This window comes from Pipistrellus kuhlii, unplaced genomic scaffold (genome assembly GCF_014108245.1).
Source record: "Pipistrellus kuhlii isolate mPipKuh1 unplaced genomic scaffold, mPipKuh1.p scaffold_m20_p_17, whole genome shotgun sequence".
Classification (NCBI taxonomy): Eukaryota; Metazoa; Chordata; class Mammalia; order Chiroptera; family Vespertilionidae; genus Pipistrellus; species Pipistrellus kuhlii.
Window position 1 is genome coordinate 26,504,721 of NW_023425482.1, and position 20,421 is coordinate 26,525,141.

A 20,421-nucleotide genomic window follows, 5' to 3' on the forward strand; every position below is an offset into this window, starting at 1 on the left:
CACGGCTGCGGGGATGGGGGGCGCGGGGGCGCCCGGGATCCAGAGGCGGGAAAGCGGAGCCCAGCCCCGCGGGGTCCCGGGCCCCAGCCTCCGCCCCCACCCTCGGCCCCACGCGGGGGTGGGGCCTCCGCCGGGGTCCCGCCCGCCCTGCAACGGACCCCGCCGCCCCCCGCCCCAGCCCCCCAGCCCAGCAGCTCAGCGGGCCGGGCTCACGGCCGGGGTCCCGGCCCGGCTGCAGCTGGCCGGGTGCCCCGCCATCGCCCCGCCGTCTCCCCTCCCTCCCCGCCACCCCCCCCCCCTGCCCGGAGGGAGGAGGAGACTCCGCGCCCTCCCGGCGGGGCCGCACCAGCCCCGCGCCCGCCCCGCTCCGCCCTGCAGCGGCGGCTCGGACGTCCGGAGCCGCGGGTCCCCGGCCGAGGTGAGCGGGGAGCGGCCGTGCACGGGGCGGGGAGCCCCCGCGCCCCGGGAACCCCCTCCAGGCCGCGATCTCCCGCGGGAGGCGAGGGGTTAAGTGGAGGGCGGCGGGGGCTCCTGCGTCCGCTGCAAACTCCGAGCGGAACTTCCTAGCCGCCCCCTCCCGGGTCCCCCCACGTCTGGCCTCCGGGGCGGAGGGGCTGCGGGTGGGGAGTGGGGGGGGGGTTGGGGTGCAGGGCCGCCCACGCGATGCCGCGGGCCCGCCCGGCGGGCGGGAGGGGGCTGCGGGCGGGGCAGGATTTGGAACTTTCCCGGGGGACCCAACGTAGTCACCGGGGCGAGTGCGGGATGGACAGGCGGCGTGGGCCAATCGGAGGCTGGGCCACCGCCCCCAGGCCCCCTCGGCCGCCAATGGGGGCCTCGCGGGGTCCCGGTGGGCAGGACTGCGCCGCGCGGCCCGGGAGCCCCCTCCGCCCGCCGCCAGGGCGAGGAAGTGGGGGTTCGGGCGGTGGACCGGCTGAAAGCGGGTTTCTGTAAGGAGCCGGGGCGGGTGGAGCAGAGGCTAAGTGCCAGGAGGAAGGAGGGGCCCCCCGTTACCCACCGCTCTGATGGGGGTTAACGGGGGTGTCTGACTGGCCAGCTCCCCACCTGGGGCTTCAGTTTCTCTCTTGGGTGCGGATTCGAGGCTGTGGTGTTGGATTGCTTCAAGTGGGCACAGAGTCTGCCCACTTGCTGGACAGAGCTTTTAGGAGTCTTGTCGATGCCTAGTCCCATCGTTCAGCTAACAGTGGTCGGCAAACTCATTCGCCCACAGAGCCAAATAGCAACAGGACAACGATGGACATTTCTTTGGAGAGCCACATGTTTTAAACTTACACTTCTTCTGACACCACTTCTTCCAAATAGACTCGCCCAGACCGTGGTATTTTGTGGAAGAGCCACACACAAGAGGCCAAAGAGCCACCTGTGGCTTGAGAGCCGCAGTATGCCGACCACGGAGCTAAGAAGACAGGCGCAGAGAGCATAGGGACACAGCACAGCAGGGACAGGGTGGGACTCTTCTCTGAAAGCATGAATAGATCAAGGAGCCGCTGAGAGGCCCGGGCTGGGGTCAGCCCCCACCGAGGGCTCCCCCTCTTCCATACCAGCTATGGTTGGCCACTTGGCCAGATGCATGAGGACCCCATGGTAGAGGTGCCCCAACACCCTCCCGCCCCCCTACTTTGCTGCTGGTCCTCTATGTGGATGTGGGGAACAGCTGCCCCCCTGGGCCTCAGAGGGGCCATTTGTAAAGAAATGTTATAGTCAGTGACCCGGGCTCTCTTTGTGGCTCCTCCGTCTAAGATGGGGGCATCTGAGCCAGTTCAAGGGTGCCCACTCCAGGGCCCAGGGCCCGCGTGCCTCCCTCCGTCCTGTCCTGGAGGCCCAGTGGCTGCAGCCCAGGCAGCAGGTCAGAGGGACAGGTGCCCACAATTTGTGGCTGACCAGCCTGGGCCCCTGCACTTATCCAATCAGGCCGTCCTCTGCGGTTTCCTGCTGGGCTCCGCTCCCTGCCCACAGCCAGGCCCGTGGCCCCGGGCCAGGCCCAGGGCGCCACCTGAAAGGCTGTGGGAGGACAGAGGGGGTTTCTGAGCCGAAGGGAGGCGTGGGACCACCAAGCACACCCTAGTCCCACCCCCTAACTGACCCCCATCTGGGCTTCAGCATGGCTCCCTCCCATCTTTGGAGTCTGAGAGTCATCTAAACAGGCTGAGGACGAAACACAGCGTTGACCCTCTGTGGGCCCAATCGGCTTTCTCAGATAAGAGGCCTGACCACCGACATAGCCATAAGATAACCTCTGACCCTGACCTTGGCCACAGACAGGCTCAGACACCTACATGCCTCCGAGCCTGCCACAGAGTGACTCCTGATCCTTAGGATGACTCACCTCGCCCTGGTCACGGGGACTCCCACTTGTCCATCTTTTTCTTTTTTATTTAATTTTTATTTTATTTTATTGATTTTTCACAGAGAGGAAAAGAGATAGAGAGTTAGAAACATCGATGAGAGAGAAACATCGACCAGCTGCCTCCTGCACACCCCCCACTTGGGGATGTGCCCGCAACCAAGGTACATGCCCTTCACCGGAATCGAACCGGGACCCCTGAGTCCGCAGCCCGATGCTCTATCCACTGAGCCAGACCGGCTTCGGTGCACCTGTCCATCTTCCATCCATAGCCCGGGAAGCATTTATGCAGCGCCTGCTGTTTGCTGGGCCAGTGCTGACAGCCAGCAAGACCCAGGTGCCCTTGTGAACTTCAGCATGTGGCCGTTGCCAAAATACAGGGAGGGGCCAGTGCTTTGGGTTCGTTCACATCATCTGTGCATGAACGAGGTCAGGGAAGGCGTCCCAGCCGAGTGGGAACGGAAGGTGGGTCTTGAAGGATGTGTAGGAGTTTGCTGGTAGAGAAACGAGGGAGAGATGTTCCAGACCTGTCCGCAGCCAGCAGGAACCACTGGCCACTTCCTGTAGACAAACCCGATCCTAGCCTGAGGCAAGCATCCTGTGAAAACATCCTTGCTTCCGTGCTGGAGTGAGTGGCCAGCTGCTGTCTGAAGCGGCGAGGGTAGCTGAGGGCTGGGGTTCGGGAGCTCCGGGTCCTACTCAGCCTTGTGGCCCAGCTAAGGGTACGCAGGTCACAGGTCAGCCTCTGCTCTCCACCCTCCCAGCCTGAAGCTGGTGCTCAATGCCAGGCCAGTCCTAGAAGCTCTGGGTGGCACAAGAGTCCCGCCTGGATAGGCAGAAGCTGGAGCTGCAAGAAGCGGGCAGCTGGCCAGCTCTGGCGGCGGAGGGTTGTGGGGCTGTGCTCCCTGGGCGGGGGGCGGGGGGTGGGGGGGCTGGGAAGGTGAAGGCGTTTCCTGGAGGTAATGGGACTGAGCTTGAAGGAGGGGGGGTTCAGAGTCTGAGGGATGGAGCAGGAGTAGACCCATCTGGCTGGCAGGAGGCAGGAGAGGGAAGGTGGAGTGAGGGAGTGTCCCTGCCGTCTGCAGGGGCCGGGTCCTCCTGGACCTGCTCCTGGAGGTGCGATGACCACCTAGGGCCGTGGTCGGCAAACCGCGGCTCATGAGCCACACGTGGCTCTTTGGCCCCTGGAGGGTGGCTCTTCCACAAAATACCACGGCCTGGGCGAGTCTATGTTGAAGAAGTGGTGTCAGAAGAAGTTTAAGTTTTAAAAAAATTTGGCTTTCCAAAAAGAAATGTCCATTGTTGTCCTGTTGCTATTCGGCTCTGTGGACGGATGAGTTTGCCGGCCACGGGCCTCGAGGAATCAGGAAGCCACCCGGGCCCAGCGATGGGAAGAAGCCACAGAGCCTGGCGGGTGAGGGCAGCGGGCAGGGCGGCCAGAGCCTGTCCCTGCAGCCAGGCTGGGCTGTGTTGTGTGTCGGGGGTGCGTTACCAGGCTCTGTGTGAGCTTTTGTCCCCAAGGCTGTGCTATGTGGAGGGGGGGGGGGGGGGGAGGAGGGGGTGCGATGCGTGGCAGGGTCCGGTTGAATCTGTGGGCCTGCAGGGTTCCTCCTGTGCTAGGGATGGGCTTCTCCAGAAAACCAACCTTGGACCCGGACCCGACTCCTTCCCACAGTAGGCATGCGCACCCCCGGGGGCCACTGGGCCACTGGAGGGAGAGCAGGAGGGCTGTTCAGAGGCCCTCTGTCCCCGCTGCTGTCCTTCCTCCCCCCCCCAGCCCCCCAGCCCCCAGGAAGGGCCAGACCAGGCTGCCTTTAGCTCGGGCGCCTGGAAGCCATGAGGGGCCTGGGTGGTGCCCGCCCTGCCCCTTCGGCGACCGGCTGCGGATTCCTGGAAGGAGCAGGCCACCCCCGCCCTGCCGAGCCCACAACAGGCCTGGCACCTCCCAGAGGCAGCGTCGGGGGGGGGGGGGGGGGAGTGGCCCCTGCCATGTGACCCTCTCAGTGTGGGGGCTGCAGGAAGGGCCCGGCAGACAGGGCCTGGGCCCCAGGACCCCCAAACCTCCCCCCCATCCCCCATGTCTAGCACAGCCCAGGCTGCCTGGCTGGCACTTGGGTTTCCTGCCTCCTTCCCCGCCCCTGCAGGCAGGCTCTCGCATTGTTTTTCTTTTCCAAGAGCTTCTCCTGTGGAGTCTGGCCAGGAAAATGGGGAGAGGAGAGCGAGTGTCCATGTGCATGTTTGTGTGTGTGTGTGTGTGTGTGTGTGTGTGTGCGCGCACGCGCGCGTGTGAGAGAGAGAGAGTGTGTGTGTGTGTGTGCATCCACTTAGCAATGAGTGTCTGTGCTTGTCTCTGTGTGTATCCATCCGTGTGTTGGCATGTGTGTGTCTTCACGTGTGTCCAGGACTCTACAGGTGAGCCTCTCTCTGTGTGTCTGTAGAGTTGTGCGTGCCTCATGCCCCTCTCGAGTGTGCGTGTGCCTGCCTGTGTCTCTTTGTATCTGTGTCTGTGTGTATGGGTGGGGGGTCAAATGTGCCTGAGTGTGCACAGCTGCCTGTGAACACACATGGGGTCACAGCCAGCTGCCTCACTGCCCCGGTGGAGAGACTGAGTCACAGAGAGGTATCAGCCTGACAGGGATCCTTTGGGGAGTCCGTGGCATTCTGGGACATGGAACCGCACCTGCATGGCCGTGTCTGGGGGCATGGCTTTGTGCAGTAATGACTCTGTGCAGGGGTTCCTGGGGTTGACACGTATGCATTTGTGTGGCTGGACACATGGGCGGTGACAAGGCACCACCAATACCCAAACGCCCTGAACTTGGTCTCTGAAAACCCAGTTCCCAGCCTCCTGTCTCCTGCACTTGGCTCTCTAGGGGTGGGGCCGGGAGACTGCACTTAAAGCAACTACCCTCCTAGGGACAGAGAAGAGAGGACCTTGGGGCCTGGGGCAGTGCAGGGGGGGGAATGCCAATCTGGCTGCTTACCTTTTCACTGACATTCGATCACCTGCTCAGAGGGAGGGGTTGGGGACTGGGAGAGGGGGCCTGGGGTTGGCAGGCAGTGTGGGGACCAGCCAGGGCTCTCATTGGTCGCTCTGAAAAGGAAGGGGCAGAGATCAGGGTGGGCCCCAGGGGCTGGTGGGCGGGACGGGCTAGCTGAGTGGGGAAGGAAGGTCATCATGTCCCCATGGGCTGCTGGAGGCCGTCAGGAGGAGGCCACGCGGAGGGAGGGAGAAGGTGGCAGGTTAGGGACAGAGAGGGCCATGGGTCTGGTTTACTTTAAAGGGGACGTAGCCTTCGAATAGCAGAGCCTGACACCTCGCTGCGCCCTCAGCATCTAACAGGCACTGGTTGACCTCCATCGTACCACCAGAGCGCGCCTGGATCACCAAACCTTCCCCAGCGTTGGCATTTGGACTCCCAGATACCACATCTGTCAGCTCTGGGTCTTAACCTTGCGGAGGCTCCCTGCCCTCTGCGGTAAATGTCAGTCCTTTCTCTCAAGTCTGGGGAGGTAAATAAATGAGATAATTCGCATAAGGCATGGTACCGGCATAAGGTAGTGGGCCCTCCCCAGGTGTCATTGCCATCACGTGCCAAGACTAAAACCGGGGCTGGGAACCAGCTTCTGGCCCCCGCAGACTGCAGGCTGGGGTGAGAACGGGGAGCAGACAGGGGTCAGGACCTGAGATGGTCCAGAAGGACTTCTAGGAGGAGATGATTCCTCGGGTAAGTGTGAAGGATGAGAAGAGCTGGCCCCGTGTAGGAAGAGGCAGGGGGCCAGCGGGGAAGCATGCTGTTCGGGATGGCGGTGGGAGAGCCGTAGCTGCTCAGTGCGTGAGAGGGGACCTGGAGGTCAGGAACAGCAGATCAAGGCTGCAGATCAGCCGCCGTTGCTGCGGGTTGAAGGGACTAAAGCAGGGAGTCTGGAGACCCGTGAGGAAGCGGCTGCAGGCCCTTGCTCACCATTCCAGCCTCAGGGGTTCTCCTGGCCCAGACCATTCTCTCTATCCTTTGCCTCGCTGTTCCCTCTGCCTGTTATGCCCTGCCGGTGGCTGCTGTTATGGATTAGGACAGGTGGTGCCACAGCCTGCTAATGGTGTGCCCCCCCCTCCCACAGGTCCCAGGAGGCATCCCCCAACCGGTGTGGCCCGGAGAGCCGTGGATAGCAGCCGTGACATCATGCGCAGCGGCATCGCATCTGCCAGTCGTCCCCCTCGTTGCCCCTGAGTCCAGCCTCAAGTTCAAGTCCAGGGCCCTCCAGTCCTGCTGGCGCCATGAGCCACGGGCCGAGCCCCCGGCTGGCCGAGTCCCCGCAGCTGTCCAAGGGCAGCCTGCTGACCATCCTGGGCAGCCCGTCCCCGGAGCGCATGGGGCCGGGGGCGGACTCGCTGCCGCCCACGCCGCCCAGCGGCACCCCGTCCCCCGGGCCGTCCCCCGCGCTGTCCCTGCCGCTGCCGCCTGCGCCCGCGCTGCTGGCCGCCGACGGCGACTGGGAGGGCCGCGAGGAGCTGCGGCTGCGGGAGCTGGAGGAGGCGCGGGCGCGGGCGGCGCAGATGGAGAAGACCATGCGCTGGTGGTCGGACTGCACCGCCAACTGGCGCGAGAAGTGGAGCAAGGTGCGCGCCGAGCGCAACCGCGCGCGCGAGGAGGTGCGCCAGCTGCGCCAGCGCCTGGACGCGCTCACCAAGGAGCTGGCGGGCGCGCGCCGGGAGCGCCAGGAGGCGCAGGGCGAGTGCGAGGCGCGGGGCCGCGAGCTGGCGCGGCTGCGGGGCGCCCGGGGGGCCGCCGCCGACCAGACGACGACGCCCCCCGACGGACCCGGGACGGAGCCCGAGCGGGAGCATGAGCCGCCGGTGCGCGACGTCGGGTCCCAGAGGCCCCAGAGCAGCCAGGTGCGTGGAGAAGGCCCGCGGGGCTGCCAGGCAGGGGCCTGGCCTTGGCCCTGGGGTCCCCAAGGGGGAGAGGCTGGCGGATGTGGGTAGAGGTGGAGGATGCCCGGCCTGGAGCCAAGAATGGGAAGGGCCCGGTGCCCTAAGAGTAAGGGGACCAGACATCCGCTTTGGGCGGGACAGTCCCGATTTGGAACAATTTGTCCCGCGTCCTGAAGCGTTTTTTAAAAAGTCTCGATTTTTTGAGAGATTCAAAAATCATAGGGCATTGGACCAGGTGGCATCTGAGACCCCCACCCAGACTCCGAGATACAGGAGGAGAAGAATTTCACTCTTTGGGCAGTCCTTGGAGCCACTGTCCCAGTCTAAGAGCCAGACAGGGAAGGGAGTGGCCCCCTCGCCTGGAGAGGCCTTGGGGAAGGCAGGCTGGAGCAGGGTGTCTGGGGTTTGTGGCCAAGGCAGGCCTTAGGGGTGGACAGGGGCAGGGCAGGGGGCAGAGGGGACAGGGGCTTGGCCTTGGGTTAATGATCTCTCGCAGCTTCCTGTCTGGGAGCTGGTTCCGCTCACAGGGCCGCCTTGCTGTTCAGCTCTACCGTGTCAACTGTCTCGTGGTGCCTTAGTGTCTGCACCTGAAAAACGGGATCTTAAAGCCAGAATTCCTGTTAGAGGAATTTAGTTCCTGTTCGTTGTAGGAATCCCCTACGTCTGCATTGATCCACACCAATGCCCAACCATGTGTTTGCATACTTACAGCAACAGGGAGCTCGCTATCTCTCCTGGGAAATCTTCCAGGATGCAGGGAACCCTGGTGGCTGACTCATGTGCAGTTCCAGGAGAAAGGGGAGGCCCAGAGGAGGCTGTGGGTCTTTCTAGGCTGCAAAACAGGGATCTGGGGCCCAGAAGGACTGTGTGACTTGCCCACACTCACCCTCCAGCTGATTCCAGACCCAGGGCCTGGGAGAGGCCAAGAGGACTCAGCTGCCACTGGTCCCCGCAGGAGCTGGAGCTGGCGGAGAGCCTGCTGAAGGGCAGAGCAGAGGAGCCCGAGGGCTGCTGGGAGACGCGCAGTGCGGGGACCGGGGGCCCTCGGGGCAGCTCAGGCCGCCAGGAGCGCAGCCGGCTGCCCTGGGAGGACACAGCGGCCATGGAGGAGGAGGCCTCCAAGCTGACAGCCCTACGCCTACGGCTGGATGAGTCCCAGAAGGTGCTGCTCAAGGAACGAGAGTGAGTGCTGGGGGCAGGCAGGTGCCAGGGGGAAGGGGCAGGCAGGTGTGTGTGTGGGAGGGCAGAAACACAGCACCACAATATGAACAGTGACCCAGAGAGTGAGACTTGCTGAAGGGAGTGGTTCTGTTTGGGCTTGAATCCTGCAGCATTAGAGCAGTGTGCTCTGTCCAAGGACCCCATGCTAGTTTCCTATTATTATTATTATTATTATTATCACTACTAGAGGCCTGGTGCACAAATTCATGCACGGATGGGGTCCCTCGGCCTGGCCGGCCATTGGGGCCAGCAGGCTTGGGGGAAGGGACCGTAAGAGGTTGGCTGTGGGAGTGCACTGACCACCAGGGGACAGTTCCTGTGTTGAGCATCTGCCCCCTGGTGGTCAGTGATATCATAGCTACCAGCCAGTCATAATAATCGCTTAGGCTTTTATATAGAGAGATTAATTCAAATAATATGTAATATGCAAATCAGAGCAAGGTTCTCGATCCTTTTCACCCCCAGGGATGTCATGTACACATTACCGGATGCAGGGTAATTCCTTGGATGGGCAGGATGTCCTGGGCACTGCCAGGTATCAGGTACCCCTGGTCCCTGCCCACTACATGACCCTGTCACCATGACAACCAAAAACATCCCCATGGGTGTCTAACATGCTTCCTAGAGGGTGGCACTGTCTCCTCTCAGAACTCTGTGCTAGACCCTCAGCACGGAGCCAGGCGTGGTGTGGGGTGGGGCAGCATGAAACAGTAAGTGCAGCTGTTAGTTGAGCACGTACTATGTGCCGGAGCCAGGCACCGTGCTTGTTACCCGTGGCTTCTCATTCATGCAATGGGTCATGGGAGAACTTGGGAATCCCACCCAGTGGTGGTGACAAGAGGGGGCCCCTAGATCCGAGGGTCATTGGACAGTGATTTCCAACTTTTCTAATGGCAGAACCGTGTTTTTCTTTTTCTTTTCTTTTTTTTTTTTTTTTAATATGTTTTATTGATTTTTTACAGAGAGGAAGAGAGGTATAGAGAGTTATTATAGAAACGTCAATGAGAGAGAAACATCCACCAGCTGCCTCTTGCACACCCCCTACCAGGGATGTGCCCGCAACCAATGTACATGCCCTTGACCAGAATCGAACCTGGGACCTTTCAGTCCGCAGACCAACGCTCTACTACTGAGCCAAACCGGTTTCGGCGATTTCCAGCTTTTCTAATGGCAGAACCGTGTTCTCAAGCCAAGCCTTTGCAGGGAGGGAACCACAGTGCATGAAACAGGAGCCGGGGTCGTATTTGGCACGTGATCCTGGGGCCCAGGGAGAGGGAGGCACCTGCCAGGGGTGGTCGGTGCCCTCCTCACACCATGCCCTCGTGGAAGGGGCATCGTTCCAGGAGAAATCCACAGCCAGGTGCCTGCCACCGTGTGGGGTGCCAGGACCTTGAAGGCCGAGGCAAGGACGTTGGCCTTGGGTTCTTGCAGGTGCAGAGTGCGTAGGAGGACTCTGAGCAGAGGGCGCCGGTGGGCTCACCCCCATGTCTCCCTCTCTCTGTCCCCTTTCCCCAGGGATAAGCTGGCACTGAGCAGGAACATTGAGAAGCTGGAGGGGGAACTTAGCCAGTGGAAGATAAAGTATGAGGAGCTGAGCAAGACCAAGCAGGAGATGCTCAAGCAAGTGAGTCTTGGAGACCAGGGAGGGCTTCCTGGAGGAAGCAGCATCGTGCTGTTGCATTTCAGCAGTGGAAGTGCACAGAAGAAGGGCGTTCATTGATTGCCAAGCGCCGGCCACGCACTGTTCTGAGTGCCGGGTGGGGGCAATGTCCCTGCCTTCAGGACCCTCAGGAAGAGGATCAGGGGAGGACTGGCAGGAACCAGGCAGATAAATTCATAAGCTATGAAGTAGTCCAAACAGTGTAAGAGGGATGGGGTGGTGGGTGAGGAGAGGCCTAAAACGGTGACATTTGAGGCAAGACCTAAAGGGGTTAGAAGAAGCCACCTTTGAGAGGATACGGGGGCAACGTTCCCAGCAGAAGGCACAGCAGATGCAAAGGTCCTGAGGCCAGCGCAAGCCTAACGCGTCCAGAAAATAAGCCAGTGTGGCTGGCGGGTAGTAGTAAGTGAAGGTGACCAGACGTCCCGATTTTGAACAATTTGTCCCGCGGCTTTTTTATTAAAAAAAAAGTCCCGGTTTTTAAAAAATCGGGACTGTTTTTAAAAACGCCGCGGGACAAGTTCAAAATCAGGACTGTCTCGCCAAAAGCGGGACATCTAGTCGCCTTCTAGTAAGTGAGAGGTGAGGCTGCAAGGAGAGCTTTGAGGACCAGGATGAAGGGGAGGCGTCTGACGGTGCATTCAGGGAGTGCCCGCTGTGTGCGAGGTCTCACTGAAGCCTCGTGGCCGTCGGGCGGCTGTCCCCCTTTCAAAAGTGAGGAAACTGAGGCTCCCGCCAGCAGGAAGGGAACTCCTCTTCCCCACCACAGTGTGGCAAACCCAGAGCAGGCAGGGGTCAGTGTAGGCAGCCCTTCCCACCTCCTATGCAGGCCCCCATATGGCCACCAGGGGGCAGAGCCACCCCGGGAAAGCCAGCTGGACCGGCTGCATCTCCGAAGGCAGGAAGACCACGGACCTCGGAGCCTGGGAAGCTGCTGGCCTTAGGGATGCTCCTAAAATAGATTCCCAGACCCACCCTCACCCTCCTGAGTCATCGTCTTTGGGACTTGGGTTTAGGAGTCTGTCTTTTTTTTTTTTTTTAATTTTCCTAAATCGGGAAGTGCGATCATTTGCAGAATGTGAATACAACACGAACGCGCAGCTTCACGGATTACTTACAAAGACTCGCTTTTGTATCTGACGTCTTTCCCTCACCGTGTGCGTGCAAGGCCATCCCTGCCATCACACACGCAGACCGTGTTCAGCCAGTGTCCATGGAGGGGTCCCCAATGCCAAGGCCATACAGGGGTACAAAGGTGGACAGACAGACAACTCTCTGTCCTCCAAAGCTCCCGTTCTAGTGGGGGTGGGGGTCGTGGCAAGTGGAGGAGGCAGCCCCTGCAGGTGGGGAGGACAGCAGAGGCCTCCCTGAGCAGGGGGCATTGAGGCCAAGGCCTGATCATGAGAAGAGTCCATGCTAAAACCTCAGAAGAAGTGTAGGAGGCAGAGGGAGGGAGCCACATGTGCCAAGGCCCTGGGGTGAGCAGGGTGTATTTGAGGCTTAGAAAGGAGACCACACAATGGACTAAGAGGAGGGAGGTGGGAGGGCTTTGTGAGACTATAGGGAGGGGCCAGTGCTTACCCCGGGATGGGGACATGCTTGTATTTACCTTTTTATTTTATTTTATTTTATTTTACTTTAAATATATATATTTTATTGGTTTTTTTACAGAGAGGAAGGGAGAGGAATAGAGAGTTAGAAATATCAATGAGAGAGAAACATCCATCAGCTGCCTCCTGCACACCCCCTACTGGGAATGTGCCCTCAACCAAGGTACGTGCCCTTGACCGGAATCGAACCTGGGACCTTTCAGTCCGCAGGCCGATGCTCTATCCACTGAGCCAAACCGATTTTGGCTGTATTTATCTTTTTAAAAGCTCATTCTAGGCGACTATTGTGGAAAATGGACTGATGGAGGCTAGGAGTGGACACTGGGCGGCTAGATGGCAGTGAGGTGGGAAATGAGAGATGTCGGAAGCAGCACAAGTGGTCAGATCCAAGGTCCATTCCGCACACCCGGTGGCCCATGTGGGTCCCACCTCTCCGCTGGGCACGCCTCCCCAGTGCCCACCCTCGGTGCTGGTTCCGGGTGCTGTTCACGTAACCAGGCCGGGCTGTCTCCGCAGCTCAGCATCCTGAAGGAGGCGCACCAGGACGAGCTGGGCCGCATGTCCGAGGACCTGGAGGACGAGCTGGGGGCGAGGTCCAGCATGGACAGGAAGATGGCTGAGCTGAGGGGCGAGGTGGGGCGTCCGGCGGGTCCCGGGAGGGCTGGGGGGTGGCCATGGGGCCCTGGCTCTGTCAGCTGGGCTCTTGAAAGAGGCCTGTTGCTCTAGGGTAGGGGTGTCGAACTCAATCAGAGAAGGGGCCAAAATCTAAAATCCAGCCTAAATCACGGGCCGAATGGTTTACTGAACAGTCATAAACTGTCACTGTGATGGAAACGCAGCGGAGTGCAGTGATGACAGCGCGGTGCGGGCCACATTGCAAGGCCTGGCGGGACGGATTTGGCCCGCGGGCCTTGTGTTTGACACATGTGCTCTAAGGGGTCCAGGCACACCCCAGGGTGTCCCCCAATCTGCAGGGGGGCAGTTCCTCTCCCACACAGAGACCCAAAGCGCCCTCACATCCTGCACACGTGAAACAGCCAAGTTAATTATAGCCGCTGCAGCTGGACCTGCTTCCTGCAGCCAAAAACGGTTCCAGGAGGAGTGGAGGGAGCGGGGGGGGGGGGGGGGGGAGAGTCCAGCTCGGGCCCTTCCGTGCCCCTTCCCCAGGGACCCTCACCCTGTCCCGCCCTCTTCCAGATGGAGCGGCTGCAGGCGGAGAACGCGGCCGAGTGGGGCCGCCGGGAGCGGCTGGAGACGGAGAAGCTGGGCCTGGAGCGGGAGAACAAGAAGCTGCGGGCGCAGGTCGGGGACCTGGAGGAGGCCCTGGCCCGCCGCCGGCGGCAGGCGGCCAGCGCCCTGGACTGCGACCTGCGGGCCAGCCAGGCTGCGCTCTTCGAGAAGAACAAGGTGGGGCAGTGGGCGGCGTGGCCGGGACTGGGACGGCCCTGCCTCCCCCTCCAGCCAGGGCAGAGCGCCCGCTGTGTGTCCAGGGTCAGCCCCCGGGGGCCCCAGAAGTGACAACTAAGGGCAGAGGCTGCTCCTGCTGGGCGCCCACTCTGGGTCAGGCTCAGGGACCACGGCAGAACCTGCATTTGTTTATTTTTTTCTTCTTTTCTTTTTTATTGATTTTTTTTACAGAGAGGGATAGAGAGTTAGAAACATCGATAAGAAAGAAAAATTGATCAGCAGCCTCCTGCACACCCCCTACTGGGGATGTGCCCGCAACCAAGGTGCATGCCCTTGACCGGAATCGAACCTGGGACCTTTCAGTCCACAGACCAACGCTCTGTCCACTGAGTCAAACTGGTTTCGGCAGTACCTGCATTTATCTATTCATTTATTTTTATATATTTTATTGATTTTTTTACAGAGAGGAAGAGAGAAGGAAAGTTAGAAACATCGATGAGAGAGAATCATCGACCAGCTGCCTCTTGCAACACCCCCCACTAGGGATGTGCCTGCAACCAAGGTGCATGTCCTTGACCTGTATAGAACCTGGGACCCTTCAGTCCGCAGGCCGGTGCTCTATCCACTGAGCCAAACGGTTTCGGCAGTACCTGCACTTATGGAGCGCCTCCTGCAGGCCCGACGCCAGTGCTTTTGGTCCATGATGTCGCTTAATCCTCCCAACAGCCCTTCTGTTTATGCAACAAATGTTTGCACCAAAGACTCCAGACCCAAACCCCCAACTCCGCTCCAGTAGCCTGCCGGACACCCCACGTCCTTCCCAGGAGGCACCTCAAAGTTGCACGTGCAACAGGGAGCCACTGAGTCACCCACCTAGGCCTTCTCACCTCTAGCCTAAGGTGGGCCCATGTCCCGCTTTTGGTGGGACAGTCCCAATGTTTAACAATGTGTCCCAAGGCGTCTTAAAAAAAAGTCCCGCTTTTTATCAAGGTCCTGATATTTAGACTTTTTTTAAAACGCCGAGGGCCACATTGTTAAACATCGAGACGTCCGGTCACCTTGCTCTAGCCTCCGGGTGTTCAGCCAGACCTCTCCTGCTGGTATTTGTGACACGAGGCAGAGAGATTCCGGGGAGAGGGGGCACCAGCACCCCTAGACCTGCCTGGCACGGTGCCCTCGGACCCTGAGCCCTCCCCTCCTCCCCTCTCTGCTCCCTGCAGGAGCTGGCAGACCTGAAGCACGTGCACGGCAAGCTGAAGAAACAGTTCCAGGAGAAGGTGGCAGAGCTGGCCCACGCCAACCGGCGGGTGGAGCAGCATGAGGCGGAGGTGAAGAAGCTGCGCCTGCGGGTGGAGGAGCTCAAGAAGGAGCTGGCCCAGGCTGAGGACGAGGTGAGCACCGCCGAGGCCCGAGGGCGGCCCCCAGACCTCAGCCCCGGCGGGTGTCCCTCCACGCCGAGTCCCCGGCGCCTGGCGTGAGCCCGACGCTCAGGATGTGCACAGGGGAGGGAGGGAGGGAAGGTGGGTGGGTGGGTGATGGATGGGCGGTAGGTCGGTGTGTGGGTAGGAGGGTGGGGAGAAAAATGGACAGGCGAGGTTGATGAGAGGTTGACTAGATTAATGGGTGGATGAGTGGGTAGGCTGTGGGTGGTTAAATGGAAAGACAGAAGGGTCACTCCAGGGGTGGGTGAGCAGATGGATGAGAGACTGGGTGGACAGATGAATGGGAGAGCGAGAGAGAGAGAGAGAGAGAGAGAGAGAGAGAGAGAGAGAGAGAGAGAGAGAGAGAGAGGGCGGGAGGAAGGAAGGATGGATGGATGGATGAGAGGTGGCACCAGATGTCTGATGGGTGGTGGGGTGGGTCGATGGATGATGGTTGAGGACATGGAAAGATGGATGACAGTGGAAAGATGGATAGACCACTGACTGGATCAGTGGGTGGAAGAATGAGTGGCCAGGGAGAGAAGGACAGAAGGATGGGTAGATGGAGACATGGGTGTGTCTGTCTGGGAGAACGGAAGGACACATGGACAGGCAAGGTGAAGGGGTGGCTAAACAGATGAATGAACGGTGGAGTGGGTAGGTGGGTATCTTCCTAGCAGATGGATATTTCCATGGATGGACGGTCACAGGGGACAGACGGATGAGGGTAGGTGGGTTGATGGATGGGCCAGCAGCGTGGGGTGTTGGAGGAGGGGCGGGCTCAGAAGGGAGGGGCAGCGGATGGAGAGGAGCACCGGGGACGCTCCCTTGGTCGAGGCCTCGGAGGAGACAGGGCCTGCCCTCTGGGAAGGACAGGCCTGCGGGCGAATGGCAGGAGGCAGGCCAGGCTGGCCCGGGCCAGGTGACCCCATGCTCTCGGCGCTGCTCACCCCGCAGCTGGACGAGGCCCACAACCAGGCGCGGAAGCTGCAGCGGTCGCTGGACGAGCAGACGGAGCAGAGCGAGAACCTGCAGGTGCAGCTAGAGCACGTGCAGTCCAGGTGGGTCCCACGTGCTCCCCGGGGGTGGGGCTCCATCTGGGAGAGGATTCCTGGCCAGGGCACAGGAGCAGGACAAAGAGACTTCCAGCTAAAGGAAAAGCTTCCCCCACCCCACTCCCTCCCCCTCCTCCTCCTCCTCCTCCCCCTCCTCCTCCTCCTCCTCCTCCTCCTCCTCCTCCTCCACCTCCTCCTCCTCCTCCTCCTCCTCCTCCATCTCCTCCTCCTCCTCCTCCTCCTCCTCCGGACAGGGTCTGAGCTCAGATGGAGGAGGAGGAGGAGGAGGAAGAGGGCCGGACTCCCTGGGGCCAAAATCCTGTCCTCTCCGGCAGGAAGGGCCGGGGCCAGGAAACCAGGGAGGGGAGTGAGAGCAGGAAGCGAGGCCAGCTGGGACCCTGGAATTGTCTCCTGCAGCCGGAGAGCAGGAAGGGTGGCCAAACAGGTCAAGGCCAAGGTGGGGTAATAGGTAGGGCCCATGGGCCTGGGAAGCCATTGACCAGAAAAACAAACAGCCCTCGGGGTCCTGGGCTGGGTGGACCCCAGGCCAGCTGGGATCAGAGGAACTGGAGGAGCCCCAGCCTGATGGTAGGCCCGAGTGAGTCCGCAGACAGACCCCAGGCTCCGGGGAACCCACCAGCACACTCTGCATTCCCCCCCCCCCCCATCCCAGCACCCAGTGACTGTACCCTCTCTCTGATACCTCTTATAGAGCCGTACGATATCAGAGAGCATCAGGTCCAAGCCCCTCCCCACTTCACAAGTCCCCTACCTGAGGGGCCTCATAACCACAACCCTGACCCCCGCTCCCTGGGCTGGGCCCTGGGCAGGCCCTTCCTCCCGTCCTCTTATTTCGTGGAATAGAGGGAGCCTGGGCTCTGCTTGGGTGGTGGCAGTCCTGGCTCGGTCCTTCGTCGCTGTGTGATCTTGGGGCACGCACTTACCCCCTCTGTGTCCGTTTCCCCATCTGTAAAATGGGGGGCGGTAACAGCTCTTACCTCTCGGTTGTTAGAATTAAAGGAGCTGGTATGTGTTTATAAAAGTATCTGGCACCTCATAAAAGCCGCTCTGTTCCTCTCACCCCAGTGTGGGGGCTCTGAGTGGGTCAGACTCGGTGCTACGAGAACTGTGCTCCTGGAAGGAGGGAAGGGGGAGTTCCTAGGCGGTTGGCAGATGAGGAAACGAAGGCCCAAGAGGGTCCGTCGTCCTTCCACAGCCACGCCTCCATCTGCCCCCGGGGCCCTTGTTTCCTAAGCACCTACTGTGTGCTGCCATGAGCATCCTTCGTGCTTCCGGGAAGGGCACAGGCGATGGAGCCAGACCTAACGGCCGTGTGACACGGCCCGCCGAGCCTCAGTTTCCCCTTCTGCTTGGGATGGTTCCTATGCAGCGTCAGGCAGGGGCCCAGGCGCCATTCCAAGTCCCTCCGGCTGCGTCTGGCCAGCTCTGCCCAGCTCTGCCCACTCCCCCGCCCCAGCTCGCACCCCGTAAAAGGCCGCCTGGCCCCGGGGCTTTCCCGCCGCCTTGGCCACATTCTTCGGGAGCCATAAACTCCGGGAATGGACGGGCGGGCACTGCCCGGCCTCTCAAGTGCTTCCATGGGGGGGGGGGGGGAGGCGGCCGCCCAGGACCGCTGCCTCGTGTTCTCCAACTTTCTGAGCTTTTAATGTTCCGGGGATGGGGATGGGGCACTAAATCACCGCGCGGTAATGGAGCCCCCGGCGCGCCCCTCCCCGCCGGCCGCGTCAATAATTCATGCTTCCTGTGCGAGGCCGGCAGCAGCCGCTCTGCGGGGGAGGGGCGTTGGGCCCAAGTGCGCCCGGGGCGTTCGGTTTGGAACTTCGATGAGAGAGGAACTGGGGCGGGGCACTTTCTCACAGACACCGAGACCCCCGCCCCCTGCCCCCTACCCCCACCCCCCCGTGGTCCTCAGAGCCGGGCTGGGGTTGCACTCCCAGCGGTGTGACCGTGACCTTGAGCAGCCAGCCGCTCACCTCTCCAAGCCCCCAGCCCACTCTCACCGCCCACATTACTCCGGCACATGACTCACCTGCCACCTGCCTCATACCTCGGTTTCTTTGTCTGTAAAACGGAGGTGATAATAATAGCACCTCCTGTCATGGGGGGTGGGGGGGCTCAGGGAGGCGGCTGCGATGAGGTCATGTTTGTAAAGGCCCAACCTGGTGCCTGGCAGCGGCTGGCAGCCGGCGGGATGCTGCTGTCCGCCCGGCAATGAGGCCCACGCCCTGACCCGCCCCCCCCGCCCCCCAGGCTCCGCCGGCAGCAGCAGAACGCCCCCCTCTTCGGGAAGATCCGCAGCAGCGCCCGCTTTGGCCCCGAGGAGGCCGGGGACGGAGCCAGCGACCTGGATGAGGACGAGGACCTGCAGATCCAGGTGGCCTAGAGCGCCCGGGCCACAGCCCCCCACCCCTGGGTGCTCCGGCTGACCGGCCGCTCACTGATGCAGCTGCCCGTTCTCGCCCCGGGAGCACCCCTGCCAACGTCCTGTGTTTATATATATAGATATATTTTTATATACGTGTCCGGTGCTATAAACACAATACGCACCCCCCAGGCCTGATCCAGGCTCTCCCCCCCCCCCCACCAGGAATCTCGTGGAGGGGGGATGAGGTGTCAAGAGATGGTCCGTTGGGTCCCCAGCCCAGGCTGCCTCTCTGAGCCTTGGGGGCTGGGTGGGAGCTATTCACACTACAATGTGATTTGGTAATAAACGAGTTGAGGTTCTTGGGGTGGAGTCCTGAGCTCCAGGCAGCATCAGCCTACACTTGCACCGAACTGAAGTTCAAAAAGATCAAGTGAATGAATGAATGTGAGAATGAATGAATGAATGAATGAACATCTGAGCTGCAGGATGTTCCTGGGAGGGGAAGGAGACAGGATGGTGCACGTGTTATCTGGAGAAGAGGAGACTTAAATTCTGGCATCGATGGACTCTCCGCTCTGCCCCTTGCTGGCTGTGCAACCTTGGAGAAGTGACTTGGGCTCTCTGAGCCTCCGTCTCTCTCTCTGTAAATGAGGTGTCTCCCAGAGCCGTCCTGAGAATCAGATGGCTTCGTCGGGAGCTCAGAAAAGGTGCGTTGTTCTTGAAGCGCTCGGAGGCATGCCGCGGAGAGGAGGGGTGTGCCAGCTGGGCCCTGCCACCAGGAATGGGGTTCAGGGGACTGGCAGTTTACCCAGAGGCAAGTGTAAACAATAAATAAGAAACCCTTTTATCTCGTCTAGGCATTGAAATGATAGGTAATTTTACTATTTTGGATTCTTCGTCCCCAAAGTCCCCCTGTAACCAGCAGACTGACATTACACCGGTGGGAGCTGTTATTAGCACGGCAGCACGCATTTCTGAGCGTTGGAGACACCTGCCCGTGATGAGGCCCTTCTGTGAGCCCCAGGGCCAGGTTTCTGGAGAGGAGGCTGTTGGGATTGTGCTAACCTGCGGGAGGGGTGAGTTCCCTGGGTCAGGCCTGTGAGGGGGGGGGGGGGGGCTGGGCCCCCTGCTGGCGGTGGGGAGCAGCATTCAAGGACTTCCTTCTTTTTTAAAAAAATATATTTTATTGATTGTTTACAGAGAGGAAGGGAGAGGGATAGAGAGCTAGGAACATCGATGAGAGAGAAACCTCGATCAGCTGCCTCCTGCATACCCCCTACTGGGGATGTGCCCTCAACCAAGGCACATGCCCTTGACCGGAATCCAACGTGGAACCTTCCAGTCCACAGACTGACGCTCTATCCACTGAGCCAAACCGGCAGGACTTTCTTCTTGAAGCCACAACCAGGGGAAGCCATGATGAGCCTTGGGGGCTGACGGGAGGGGAGAGGCAGGCCTGGGAGCCCAGCCGGGGGTGATAAATCCAGGCGTTGAATATTTGCCTGTTGCCAGCCTAAACTGACCGGGCCTGTGAGGTGGGGTTTGCTGTCATGACAGGGAGTCCCCTGGCCCCTCCTGAGCTCCAAGGGGAGAGGATGGAGTTGGGGACACCCAGCCATGGGGATCCCCACCGCAGTGGATCTTTCCCCAGAAGCCAGGGCCATTGGAAAAGGGGCTGCAGGAAGAAGACCATTTCCTGCCAGGGGTCTTTCTGTTTTTCTCTCCCCAACAGGAAGTAGGCCCCCAGAAGAGGCTGACAGTGCTGCCCTTTGACCCCTGGGAGCTAGGAACCAGGCCCTCCCTGACAGCAGCCCTGAGAGCCGCCTCCCCCAGGCCCCGGGCAGACATGCCATTCCCAGACACAGAGCAGACCAGCGGCTGGGCTCCCCCAGACTCCCTGGCACCTCCGGGCTCCCCCAGACTCCCTGGCACCTCCGGCGAGATAGCGTGGAGCAGGGGCCCCATTCCAGCCCCTGCTGGTGGGCGGGGCACCCCCGAGAATGTCCGTGAAGAGGGGGTCTGCCCGCCCACCTCCTTTCTACCAGGGAAACCCAAGACGGGGGAGGCAGCCACAGACAAAGGGCTGCGAGGCTGTCCAGACCTGGATGGCGGGCTCCCTCCCTGCTCCCGTCCCCGTCCGGGTGGTGATGGCGGCGGCGGAGGCATCTGCCAGCCGAGGTGTCCACTCTGGCTCCCGCGATGCTGTAGAAACGAATGCACTGCTGGTATCAGTCATGGGGATTTTCTCATAAACATAGAGGTTTTTTCCTCCTGAGAAGCCAGCAGCTTGGATGGCCTTGAGCTCCCAGGCCCGCACGGACACAGCTGCCAGGCTGAGAGCCGGTGCCCCCGCACCGGGCACGGTT

At 60.9% G+C, this 20,421-nt stretch overlaps 1 protein-coding gene across 2 annotated transcripts; it reads left to right on the forward strand.

Moving 5' to 3' along the window:
* The first annotated feature begins 302 nt into the window (after positions 1-302).
* Positions 303-18,850, forward strand: CCDC102A (coiled-coil domain containing 102A). Of its 2 annotated transcripts, XM_045582837.1 has the most exons (10): positions 327-418; positions 5,696-5,875; positions 6,482-7,256; positions 8,251-8,477; positions 10,032-10,140; positions 12,303-12,419; positions 12,984-13,193; positions 14,414-14,584; positions 15,572-15,675; positions 17,941-18,850. In XM_045582837.1, the coding sequence occupies exons 3-10, from the start codon at positions 6,639-6,641 to the stop codon at positions 18,071-18,073; spliced, it is 1,689 nt and encodes a 562-aa protein (XP_045438793.1). In that variant the 5' UTR covers positions 327-418; positions 5,696-5,875; positions 6,482-6,638; the 3' UTR covers positions 18,074-18,850. The 2 variants fall into 2 exon arrangements, with proteins under 2 accessions (XP_036296187.1, XP_045438793.1); XM_036440294.2 differs by lacking the exon at positions 5,696-5,875 and having other exon boundaries at positions 303-418.
* The last annotated feature ends 1,571 nt before the right edge of the window (positions 18,851-20,421 follow it).

What these genes read in the sequence shown, in the direction of transcription:
- CCDC102A (XM_036440294.2), top strand. Translation starts at nt 6,639, where the DNA reads ATGAGCCACGGGCCGAGCCCCCGGCTGGCCGAGTCCCCGCAGCTGTCC. An exon ending in AGAGGCCCCAGAGCAGCCAG is followed by an intron (nt 7,257 to 8,250) that starts GTGCGTGGAGAA and finishes TGGTCCCCGCAG; the next exon opens with GAGCTGGAGCTGGCGGAGAG. An exon ending in AGCAGGAGATGCTCAAGCAA is followed by an intron (nt 10,141 to 12,302) that starts GTGAGTCTTGGA and finishes CTGTCTCCGCAG; the next exon opens with CTCAGCATCCTGAAGGAGGC.